General features: G+C 44.3%; 1 protein-coding gene across 10 annotated transcripts in view; it reads right to left on the bottom strand.

The window, feature by feature from the left end:
• The window catches only part of PTPRU (protein tyrosine phosphatase receptor type U), a 373,235-nt gene that overhangs the window by 145,138 nt on the left and 215,232 nt on the right, over positions 1-12,865 (bottom strand). For all 10 annotated transcript variants that reach the window (XM_081920500.1, XM_081920501.1, XM_081920496.1 and 7 more), the window contains exon 8: positions 5,784-6,092. In XM_081920500.1, coding sequence (XP_081776626.1) covers positions 5,784-6,092 — 309 coding nt within the window. The remainder of the gene's footprint in view (positions 1-5,783; positions 6,093-12,865) is intronic.

The raw sequence follows: 12,865 nt of genomic DNA, 5'->3' as shown, positions 1-12,865 counted from the left end.
TGGGTGATAAGATGTGGCATGAATGTGATGAAAAGCTTTGTTCTCCAGGCCTGATCTTTGATGGAAGTGGCTTTTTCAGTCCTCGTACAAAGAGTACGATGTTTAATAGCTAACATTTTTATAGAATGGGTTAACCTTGCATTCCTGTCCAGATCTCAGCTATCGGCATAGTAAGGTTTCTAGGGGCGCTCTCCCTATAATTGTCTCTGAATCACCCTTTACAAGTAATTCTTCTGGAAAACATTATAAGTTAAATGGACCTTTCACAGTGGCCTGGCGTAACGCCCAGGATTTTAATATTTTTAACAACAACAGCAGTGATGAAGAAACAACAGTTAAATTAATACCTTTCAAGAAGTCATTTATATTAGGATAAATTGACTGATGAATTTACTTGGGGGAAAATAGCAAAATGAAGCAGGAATGTGAAGGTGTGGGAAGCTGAAGAACTGAACCTCAGATTGGAAAAATGAGAAGCTGAAATGGACAGATTTTGGCTATCGCTACAGGTGGCCTAAACTCCTGGTAGACAATTATCATCTACGGTAAATCTGATGCCTTGATGACCCTTGACATGTCTTGATTTGCGTGTGTGCACACAAGTAACACATTAAAACTTCTTTAAAAAAAACAACAACCTGCCCATCAAGTGCCATGACCCAGTTAGCATCAGAAGAACTGGGAAATTATCTTTCCTGATACGAGACAGCACTTATCCAGGTCAGAGACGTACTGAGACATCTACAGAGAGCAGACATCAGAGGCAGACTGCCCCCTCGGCCCTTTGTCACCATTAATATCTACCTCACGGAGGTGTTGTGAGCCTTAATTAATTGGTGTTTGAGATCCACAGATGAAAGGTGCTGACTGAGAACAAGGTAGTAATTAGAGTAATTGTTGTTATTGTTATTAAGCTTTGATATGCTTACACAAAAAAAATGAAAGGAAAAAGGTCTGTTCTGAAAGGAAGCCCCGGTAATGAAATTCTCCAAAAATAGAAAAGCTGAAGGGGGGAATTTAACACCCACTGCTGCCTTACATTTATTCTTAAGCCTGATCTGCACACAGGAGCAAGAGGAAATGGTAGACTCTTGAAGAGTGGACTGTATCATTTCAGTCTGCAGGTGAAGAGTGCCCTTTCTTCAATACCACCCATGACAAAACGAACTGCTAAGTAGAATAAAAAAAAGCCTAGCTCCTATTGAGGAAATTAACTATACCCTGCTATACTGGCTTTCTGCTTGCAAAGAGGGTTGTTCTCCCCTCCCTCCATCTGTCTCATTTGGAATTATCTAAAATGCATGGTTCTTCTCCACCAGATTCAGTATGTAACCTAACTCCCTTCCAGCGGAGGTCTCAGGTAGGCTCCTTTGTTGAGCTTCCAGCACCTAATGAACACTTCTTTTAAAAATTCCAGCAGACATTTTAAGTGAACTCCAATTTTAAAGTTTTAACAGATTTTTACCTTTTTGTTTTTCTTTTTCTGTATTTAATTTTGTGTCAAACCTATCCATTCTTAAGGAAATCAGCCCTGAGTACTCATTGGAAGGACAGATCCTGAAGCTGAGGCTCCAATACTTTGGCCACCTCATGAGAAGATAAGACTCCCTGGAAAAGACCCTGATGTTGGGAAAGGTGGAGGGCACAAGAAGAAGGGGACGACAGAGGACGAGATGTTTGGACAGTGTTCTCGAAGCTACCACCATGAGTTTGACCAAACTGCGGGAGGCAGTGGAAGACAGGAGTGCCTGGCGTGCTCTGGTCCATGGGGTCACGAAGAGTCGGACACAACTAAATGACTAAACAACAACAACTAGTTTCTTTATTTCCATGTCTGGGAGCAGAGGTCCACAGCCCCACTTGGAAGAATGAGCAAGTGGGCCCCCCAATACAACACACCTGACTTACCACATTTTGAGCAAAGCAAAGTAATAGGCATAAGCCCAAAGTCTAAAAATACCAAGCCGCACTACTGAATTTAAGTCAGGATGTGAATTATCAGAAGAAAACCAAGCAGATACCATTTCCTCCAAGCATTCCACATCATTCCTATCCCTTCCCTTCTCTCCTCTCACTCAGACCAGCTGTCACACTGAGACAGGCATTCAATCAGTTTAAGTGAACTGTCCCAGATAGTCATTACCAAAACTGCAACTTTAAGTACTGGGCCTTGAACTTGCTTTTACGCTCTTCCCTCCACATCCCCTTTTCCTTGCACGCCATGGCTTTTCAACAGTAAACACCGGAGCAGGAACTGTCTAGCTACTGATCTTGTAAGCTGCTCTGGGAGCAGTTTTGGCTAACGTGCAGGGTGAAAATGCTTTAAATTAATGAAATCCCCACAAGCATTCTTGTATCCCAGGCCCATTCCTACCTTTAGATGCTACAATAAACCTGAGATAAGAAAGAAAAGCAGGACAGGAAGGAGTAAAGAACACCGATCGGCTGGTCTCATGCATGTATAAATAAGTCCCATTGGTAACCATGGTAACAGTACAGAATTGCTGCCCTGCACCAAAGCAGCATCCCATATTTCTACAGTTTCTTATCAATGAGCTCTCCTTGAATTTGCTAAATGCAGACACATGCAATATAGAGCTGATGGTATAAACCAGGGATGAAGGCTCTGTGGCTCTCTGGAGGTTGACTACAATTCCCATCATCCCAGGCCATGCTGACTGGAGCTGATGGGAGTTGGGGTCCAGGAACATCTGGGAGGGCCTCAGGTTCTTCACCCCGAGTTTAAATTCCACATACAGGTCTGACGTTTGGACAAAAACCACCCAACTCTGAAAACTGAAAATACAAAAATTCCCATTTGCTTTGCAGTACCTCTTGCATACCTTTTCCTTCCTTCCTTCCTTCCTTCCTTCCTTCCTTCCTTCCTTCCTTCCTTCCTTCCTTCCTTCCTTCCTTCTTTCCTTCTTTCCTTCTTTCCTTCTTTCCTTCTTTCCTTCCTTCCTATAAATATTTATACCATGCTCCATCTACTATGTTAGAGATGGCTCACAACAACACCATCGTGTGTGTGTGTATACACAAACACATATGTGCCAGTTATCCATGAGAGGTTGTAGGACAATATTGCTAGGACAAAGGTTCTATCAGACATGCCACAATCCTGCAAATGAATCATGCATCTCACCATCACATAAAGACTATAAGTATGTCCAGGTGCTTGGCTAATCACACACACTTTATTATTTGTTGGTGGGTGCAAAGGGTGGGCTTTACTCATGAGAAGAACCCTCTGCATAAATGAGGACTCAGATAAATTCCCCTACAAGCCATCCCAGCTCAAACGGAGGGCTGGGAAAGAGCTTGTGTGTGCACTTCCATCTCCCATCCTTTGCTACAGCATTTACATGTTCACACAAACGCATGCCATCCATCAGTTAGGAGATTGGTGCTGAAACATTACTTTCCCAAGATGATGGAGAAGCTGCTCTTGAGAGGGATGAGCCTCCTTCTGCTTAGCAATAAACTCATGTTTATCCATCTGATGGCATTGAGGTTGCTTCAGGAGCTTTAAAAACCTTCAGGGATGCTTCCGTCCAGCCCTCTCTTCCTTAAAGCTCTACTTGGGCATCATTCCTGAACAGGAAACCTCCTCCAGTGTAGGAAGCACAAGGCCACAGCTGCTAGCCCTGCTCCCAACATCCATGGCTGCACCCACTCAGTCCCCAACCTTCCCATGTTGAGCAGAGGAGATTTAAATGGAGAGTTCTGCATGCATTCGAGGAAACTTGGGTGAAAGTCCCATCCCACCCCGTGGGTCTTCTCTGCTCAACATGGGAAGGTCAAGAACTGAGTAGGCAAAGCTGATGTGCTTGGGGGTGTTAATGGGTGGGTCTTATGTTAATCCCCCTTCCCATGGTTCCACTAAAGGATGGAGGGGAACTGTAGTCATTGAGATATTCTAGGACTATATCTCCCTTCACCCTTGATCACTGGCCATTCTGGTTGAGGCTGATGGGAAGAAGTGGCAGAAAGACATATCCAAATTTGTCTGGCAGGGCAAAAAGCCCAGAATAAAATTTAAGATTTTAACTGATGCAAAAGATAGAGGGGGCTTTGCCCTGCCAGACTTAAGACTCTATTATGAATCAGCAGCTTTTTGCTGGTTGAAACATTGGCTGCTTCTTGAAGATACAGACATTTTGGATTTGGAAGGGTATGATAATAACTTCGGTTGGCATGCATATTTATGGTATGACAAGGCAAAGGTGTATAAAAGTTTCAAAAACCATATTGTTAGGAAAGCACTATATAACGTTTGGATTCGATATAAAGACTTGTTGGAAAGTAAAACTCCCAGGTGGTTGTCACCAATGGAAGCTAAGGCGGTGAAAAAACTCAATATGGATTCTAAATGGCCAAAATACTGTGAAATCCTAGAACAAGATGGTGAGATGTTTAAACTTCAGAGTTATGAGAGACTAAAGTTCAAAGTTCGAGATTGGTTACATTACCGTCAGATAAATGAGATATTTTAAGCAGGACAGGAAAATAGGATTTCAGAAGGAGAGGTCAAAGTTAGAAACAGAACTGTTAGAACCCAATACTAAGAACTTGTCCAGAATGTACAATTTGCTGTTGAAATGGAATACACAGGATGAAACGGTGAAATCAGCTATGATTAAATGGGCACAGGATATCGGTCATGACATTATGTTTGCTGACTGGGAACAGTTATGGACCACCGGTGTTAAATTCACGGCATGTAATGCCTTAAAAGAGAACATAATGAAAATGATTTACAGGTGGTACATGACCCCAGTCAAGCTAGCAAAAATATACCATTTGCCCAATAACAAATGTTGGAAATGTAATGAGACTGAAGGTACCTTCTACCACCTTTGGTGGACCTGCCCAAAGATTAAAGCCTTCTGGGAAATGATCTATAATGAAATTAAGAAGGTCCTTAAATGGACTTTTCCTAAGAAACCTGAAGCTTTTCTCCTGGGCATGGTTGGCCAATTGGTGTCAAAGAAGGACAGGACCTTTTTTATGTACGCTACCACAGCAGCAAGAATTCTTCTGGCAAAGTATTGGAAGATGCAAGAACTACCTACTCTGGAAGAATGGCAGACAAAGGTGACAGACTTCATGGGACTAGCAGAGATGACCGGCAGAATCCGAGATCAGGGGAAAGAGACAGTGGAAGAGGACTGGAAGAAGTTTAAATTATATCTTAAAAACTGTTGTAAAATTGAGGAGTGTTGAGATGTCAAGGGGTAAGAAGTAGAGAAATACAGCTGTAATTATTAAGTCTAAAGAAATTTAATGAAAGGGAATCAATAGATAAACTGATCAAAGGGTTGCTAAAGAACTTTGGAATAAGGATGCAGCGAAAGGGAGGTATGGGGAAGTCGGTATATGTTTAATGTTGTGTATGTTTTTGTTTTGTAATGTGTTTGTCTTTTATTATGTGTTTGAAAAATCAATAAAAAAAATTATAAAAAAAAGAGGCTGATGGGAACCAGAAATGACATCTAGAGAGCCAAAGGTCCCCCATTCGAGTTTAAACCTTTGCACGTTTATCCAAATACCTGAACACTCCTTAAGTCTGCATGGCTAGAAGATCCCATCTGCTGCACCTATGTTTGTACCTTGATGCATTATTCTCAATAAATCAGCATCATTAATCTATCAGGACATAAGTCTGCTTGGATGGGGTTTTGATAAGCTGTTCTCCTTTGTGTCCCTTACTAAAAACAGTTTCTGGATCCCGGAGGACAAATCTCTCTCCCCTGCCCACCCACATAAGATACAAGACTCACCATCTTCATCCGTCTGAAATATCATCTCTTTCCCTTCTTTCCGCCCCTCGGGGTTGGAGAGGATAAGCTTGACGTGGATGTTTTTGTAGGGGAGGAGGTTCTTGATGGTGTAGCGGTTGGCGTTGCGCTCCATCTTCACGCACTCCCGGAATGTCTGGTTGTGGCCAGTGCCCACAGCGTAGCGATAGCAGAGCGTGACAGTGTAAGTGTGGCATCGTGTCAGGTTGTAGCCCAGAGGTTCCCACTGAAGGGTCAGCTGCCTGGACTGGATCTCAGCAAACGCGAGGCCCTTGGGAGCCCTCATGGGTTCTGCCGGAGAAAACAGAGAGAGAAGTGAATGCATCGATGGCACGAGAAAACACCACAGATCCTGGAAAGCCAGTCACTGGCGGACAACAGGGGCAGGGCCATAACCCAAGAACAGAATGTCTGCTTTGAGAGAATGGCGTCTCAGGCTCAATCCCTCATAATTCTAATTCCAAAACCTTCTCTTTTTAGTAGACATATTCCCCCATCTCTATGGGCATTGTTTTCTGATTATTTTTAATTGTTGGCAAAGAGCCTCCTGACGGGATTTTCTGTGTTAAAGGCTGCTCCTGTGAAAGAAGCCAGAGTGCTTTGGAGAGACGCTTCAATCTAGGGAGGTGTCTTATCCAGAGAGTGGCAGCCAGCCCCTCTGCTTGTCCCACTGCTCCCATCACTAGTAGAGAATTAGCAGCAGCAGCAGTGCTGATTTTGGGTGAGGTGTCGCTAGCGCCAATTCCCTGCCAGCGGTGTAGGTGGCAGCACAGGCAGCATGCCCACTTGGGCACTTCCTCAGGGGCCTGCTTCCTGGGGCAGCTGCTTCACCTTGCCTTGTGGTTGGGCCTGGCCTGTACACACAGGACTCTGTGAATGAGAAAACAAATGTGGCTGCAGTAAGAACACAACCCACACCAACTGCAGAAGCACATATAGTTTTGATGCCTCTGACCATCTCTATTCCCAGTGGCCGACCTTGGGGCCTCCAATTTCAGCAGTGCCCCGTGTGATGGCAAAATTCAGCACCGCCCCCGCCTCTCACAATTCCATTCTACATCCAAGTTTTGGTGCCCCCAAGGCTTTGCACCCAGTGTCCCATAAATCCACCTCTGCTATTTCATAGCCATTTCAAGCTGTTGGTTTTCAGCAGTGTCTAAGGCAGAATGAAAGCAACACCGGACGAGCAAACTCTTGCAATATTTCAGGCAACGACAGCTCCCCTGTGTCTGCAGGGCACTTCCTTCTGGTTAAATATTTGGAATTTTTCATAAACATCATTGGAAGAGACAGAGCGAGGTGAAATACCAGACGAAGCAAAATGCAGCCATAGCATCCCTCTCAGGTCTTTGGCAGCTTACCCGGACCAATCAATCTAACCGCTCTGTCTCTTTTCTCTCCTATAATGATAAAAATCTATCAATTTTATGAGGGTTGTTTTTCTATAGCTGTTATTTTAAAGGTATTTTAGTTGTCCACATAGAGCCTGAATTTACACTGCGGTGGCAACATATAAGTGGGGATACATTTCAATAAAATTACCATTTCTATCATGATTTTGGGTTGTTGTTGCAGTTGTTAAAATGGAAATGGTGTCCCACTGGATTTTATCTCTGTATTCCGAAGTTGTTTTGTAGGAATCGGAATGTGTCTGAATGTGCTCTGAAAATCCAAGAGAACCTCTTGAGCTCTTTAGATGGTGATTTACAAGCCTCTCTTGCTGATTTAAATGCCATCTTTGCAATGCGTATGATGTTTTGTTGGTTGGTTTAAGGATTTGATAGCCGGTTTTTAGTTTTTGTTTAAAGCCATTCTAAAGAGCAGCTTCCAAGGCAGATTAAAAAAACAAAAACCCACACCTTTGAATTCACAAGGCTTATAAACCAAACACAACACAACAATAACCTGGCCAGCTAAAATCCAAGCTAAGAACAGAAGTCTAAATGACCTGGGGGGAAATAAAGGTTTTTGGCAGGGACTTTAAAGATAATGACTTGCTGCCCAGCAAGACTTTAAGGGGAGAGACTTCCAGAGTCAGCGCCCTGAATCTTGAGGAGACAGAGAAACTGTGGGCAGGTAGCTCCTGGGTCTGTACATTTGGTAGATGGCCTGTTCTGAACATGGTAGTACTCTCCTTGAAGAAACAGGTATGTACTCTGAAGTTACCTCTCAATCCCAAACTATCACTTGAGGCCTAAAAGACCTCAGTGGTGAGAACTGATTTTCCAGCTACAGATAGACTGAGACAGCCTGACTTCAGCGATCTATTCTCTGATAACCTCCCAAATGGGCTACTGCAATGTACTCTGCATGGGGCTTCCCTTGGAGATGGTCCAAAAGCCATAGCTGCTGCAGAATGTTGCTGCCAGGTTCTTATGTGGAGCAATGAGATGTGTCACCAATAATGAGATGCGCCACCAATCCATAAAGTACTGCACTGTTTGCCTGAAGGTTACTGGGCCCATTTCAAGGTGATACTACTCATGTACAAAGCCCTGAATGGCTTGGGATCCAAGTACTAAAAGGAGTGCCTTCACTAATATCTACTGGCTCATGCTTTGAGATCAGCAGGCGAGGGCCTGTCCATGGTCCCCTCAAATAAGCACGGCCTACAAGGTGATGACACCAAGCAGGGTCTTCTCGGTGGCAGCAACCCAGTTGCAGAATTCCCTCCCAGTGGATATCTGGTGGTCCCCCAAGCTATTCCCTTTCAGGCTTTGGTACGTACCACATTTTTCCATGTATAAGATGCCCCCATGTATAAGACAACCCCTATTTTTTTGGACCGCAACAAAAATTGCCCAAAGTTTTTGAGCTTTTTGGGGGGGTATGCTGATTTTTAATGTGACCTTCTTTTAGCAGAAGAGAGAAAAATGAATTCTCAAAGGTTCTCTGTGAGGAGGGATTCACTCTCAAACCACGCTGGAAATTGTAGCTCTCTGTGGGGGAATAAGGGTCTCCTAACAAGTCTCAGCACCCTTAACTACAATTCCCAGGATTCTTTGGCAGCAGCCATGATTGTTTATAGTGCTACGGTGCTGCTGTAAATGTACTGGCATGGCCCAAGTGAGGATTTCAACCTGGCCTCCCCAAGTCCCTGCCTTTTTACAGCAGGTTTGCTTTCATGTGGTTTTTTCAATCACTGCACACAAGCGCACCAGAGCTTCGGTAAACAACAGTCTCAATGCAAGTATCAAGAGTGCATTTTATCAGTGGAGCCCACATGCACATTGGCAAAACAGAAGAGTGTGATGGCACTGAAAGCTCCAGCACTACACTACATGGGGGCATCCCAGGTCATCACCAGGGGCTGCCTCTAGGTCTCTGGCTTGGGCCCTGAAATCTCAGGGTCTGGGATACTCCTGACTTGACAACCCTGGTGGCAAGCAGTGCAGGTGTTTAGCAACATATGTGATGTGAGTTCTAACTGGGAATCCAGCCAGTAGCCATTCCTCAGCAGTGCCTGATTTATGCACAAACTAAGTACGTTACAGCTTAGGGCCTGAAATTTTGTGGGGCCTCTAAATGCATGCTAAAGAAAAATAAATTGCAAGTTTTACATAATTGGTTTAAAAAACGGGAAACAGGGAGACTCTGAGACAAGCATTCTCTGTTTTAGTTGGATTGTTAGTTTTTAATTGCATCATTGCCTATGTGCCAGTATATATGCAAATATGAAATACAATCATTTCTATTTTCGTTGTCCTTTCTGTTGGAATACTACACGTTTTGCTTTGGGGTTTTTTTTGGGGGGGGGGGGTAACGCTATGCAGCGTTTTAACATGACAGCTTAGGGCTTTGGCGTGCTTTAATCTGTCCCTGAACATCAAGGACCTTATGCCACAATATGGAATTAAAATATTTTGAATAAGGAAATCACCCGCAATACAAGTCTGCCAATATGTTAGAAAGAGTGGAGTCTGATATATTAGGAAAGGTGGGACACTGCCCCAGCAACCTTACTCAGCCCTTCGTCAGCTCCCACCTGCCTATCTTCTTGCTTATTCAAGGGATGTTAGATTTCAGCAGGTGTCATGGGGTGCCCCATGCCTGGTCCAAGGAGGAGGATGTTGGGAAGCTGGGGGACTGTGGTGTGGCTCCCTGAGAAATCAGGGAGGGATGGACACAGAGGTGAGCAAGAGGAACAGGGAGGAGCATTCAGCACTGGAATCACAGTGTCTCATGATGATTGGAGAAGGCTAATGGAAGCTGGAGAGCTAACCATGAGCAGAAAGAGTAGCCACCGGCAGAAGCTGATCAGATAAGAGGAAAGCCCCCAGTGCCTCCTTCCCCACCACCACTGCTACCTCAAGCATATCAGCAGGCAAGGAGAGAGGAGCAAAGCCAGTTGAGGGTCTGGCACCATGTGGACAACAGTGCAACTCCACTGACCGCTGAATGCAGGTGGGGAAATCCTGACTCCACTCTTTACAGCTGCTCGCAGGTGGGCAGACAAGCAACAGACAAGGGGCACGATACCCCCACAACTGTAATTGTTAGGCACAATATGTGCCCAATATTGGGAGGGCAACTTAAGGTGTAGAAGAGCTGGGTGCCCTTGTAACCCAACTTCCCTGGGTGGGTGTTTGGCAGAGGGGTTGTGTAAGGACCGAGGAGTGACAGAAGGTGGTGGAGCCTTGTCAGAGGAGGAGGGCGGTGGAGCCATGTTGGAGGGATGATCGGCAGGTGTCAAAGTCAAGCATAGGAGTGATGCCAAGTCAAGAGCAAAGAGGGGTCAGGAGTGGAAGTAGCATAGAGTCAAGAGGAGAGGAGAGTCAAGAGGAGAGAAAGGCTGCAAGCAGCCAGGTCGAACCGAGGGCTGGGGGTTTTGAACTCTGAATGATATTGGAGGAGCATTCAGTCTGAGAGCACCCCATCCTCCTGTCCATACCTCAGTGCCAAATCCTGACCACAACAGAAGAGAGGAAGATGGGGGCAAAACTAGGCTTTGTTGCCTCTGTTAGTCATTGCCTCTGGCTCCCCCTACTGTTGGGCTCCCTGTATTCTGCCCTACAAGTCACAATGGACACCAGTCGCCACTGATTAGACAGATCACAGCAACAACACACTACGAGACCTGCCATTACATGTAGGACTGCAGAGATTGAGGTCCAGAGGGAAATTTGCCCATTTGTTCTCTAGTAGAAATTCCTTGTTACCAATACATCACCACAACTGAAGCTCCCAGAAAAACAAAAAGTTCAAGGGGAATAGCATAGATTCCAGACATCACTTAAGTTTTTTAAAAAAGGTCTGGGGGTGTGCACAGGCATCAGGGGAAAGGCAAATGTCTTGCATGCAGAAAGGTCCCAATTCACTCTCTGGCATCTCTGTGTAGAACTGGGAAACATTCTTCCCTGAAACCTTGGGAAGCTGTTGCCAGTTATTGTAGATGAGGGATGGGAAACCCGTGGCTCTCCAGACGCTGTTGAACTCCAACTCCCATCAGTCCCAGCCAGCACTACCAATGGTCAGGAATGATGGCAGTTGTAGTCTGTCAACATCTGGAGGGCCACAGGTTCCCCATTCTTCAAGTAGACAATGTTCAGCTAGATGGACCAATGGCATAACTCAGTAAAAAGCAGCCACTTGTGTTTCTAGGTTCCTAGAGCTAGGATAGATGACTAGGAACAACACTGATTGATTCAGAATTAGTAGAAGGGGCATGAATCATGTTCTCCCTGGGATCCATAAATCCTCTCAGCAGTCTTCTGTTTTTCTCATTCCTCATCAGACTTTTGCCTTTGATGTGGACTCATTAGGCAACGGCATGGAGGGAAAATTGATTAGCTCTGCTCTGCAAGGAGAAGGGGGCTTTCCAGCAAGCTCCAAATAACAAACTTAATAAGGACAGAAGCCCTTGCCTTTTCAACGAGTTCAGCATCAGGCTCTTGAAAGGGACGCACACTTGACAGAGTCATTGAGGAGAGGCTCAATTAGTTATCATAACTGACATCAATAGCGGTTGTCTGCTTTCATAAGGAGTCTGGCTTCATTGCCACTGTGAAATACAAAGGTTGTTTATCTCAATAACGAAGGATAAATTCAGATTCCTGGCATCAAAGCAGGGAACCCAAGTGGAACCCAGAACAAATATTGTACTCAGAGAAGGGTGAATCCGTCAACTTCGGTTTCTCTTGAGTTTTAATTTTTCTATTCTTAAGTTCCATTCTCCAAAATTCCATATCTGTTTAAGAATTTTTTTAAATGTCCTTGTGAAAATAATCAAAATTATAATGCAAATTTCCCCTGATATACATAGTTCTGTCTGCAATTTTGCCTAATGTACAGTTTTGTAAAGCAATGTTGCCAAACACAATGCATTTCTGTGTGCTATTTGCACTAAAATGGGCATGTATATGCACACTTTACCCAAGGAGAAGGAGTTTTGCACAAATTACTTAGCTGAAGAATTACACTGCAAAATTCAGATATCTGAATTTTGAAGGATGGCCATGTTTCAGCTCATATAGTGTCTCTAAAGGTACAAATTAGGAAAGTTAGCCTCTCAATGCAAAATAAATGTAATTTCACTCCTAATGCTCCTGTTTAGCATTCCAGCCAGCCAGCCATGCCCTTTTTCAGGCTGCTCCATTCCATTCCCGTTGTCTCTTCCTCTTTCCTAAGTAAGTCCTGTGTCTCACTGAGCATGCCTAGTTCTGACCGAGCTGTTTTTGGCAGAATTGTGCACAATGGCAGTGAAGATTAACACCTCAACAGTTTTTTAGAGGGTGGGGCTCACCTTTAGCCATGGCAGGTGCACAGCTTCTTTCTTTCTTTTTCTAATGCTGCCCCCTCCCCTCCCCATCATTGCAAAGAGTATCAGCAGCAGCAACTGTACTGGCAAATGAAGCTCAATTGAGTTGGAATCACTAAATTACATAGTTTACATGTATAGTTTACATAGTTTACATACATACAACTAAAGCTGATTCTTCTCCACCCAAATATCTGAAGTACTGTCACATGGAAGATGGAGCAAGCTTGCCTTCTGCTACATCAAAAGATAGGACCCAAACAGGTGGAGTCAAATGGCAAGAAAGGAAATTCCAACTAAGCTTCAG

The sequence above is a fragment of the Podarcis melisellensis genome, assembly GCF_964234715.1.
Source record: "Podarcis melisellensis genome assembly, chromosome: 8".
NCBI classification, from domain to species: Eukaryota; Metazoa; Chordata; class Lepidosauria; order Squamata; family Lacertidae; genus Podarcis; species Podarcis melisellensis.
Note: the sequence above shows the minus strand (reverse complement) of the source record. Positions and strands in the feature narration are given on the sequence as shown.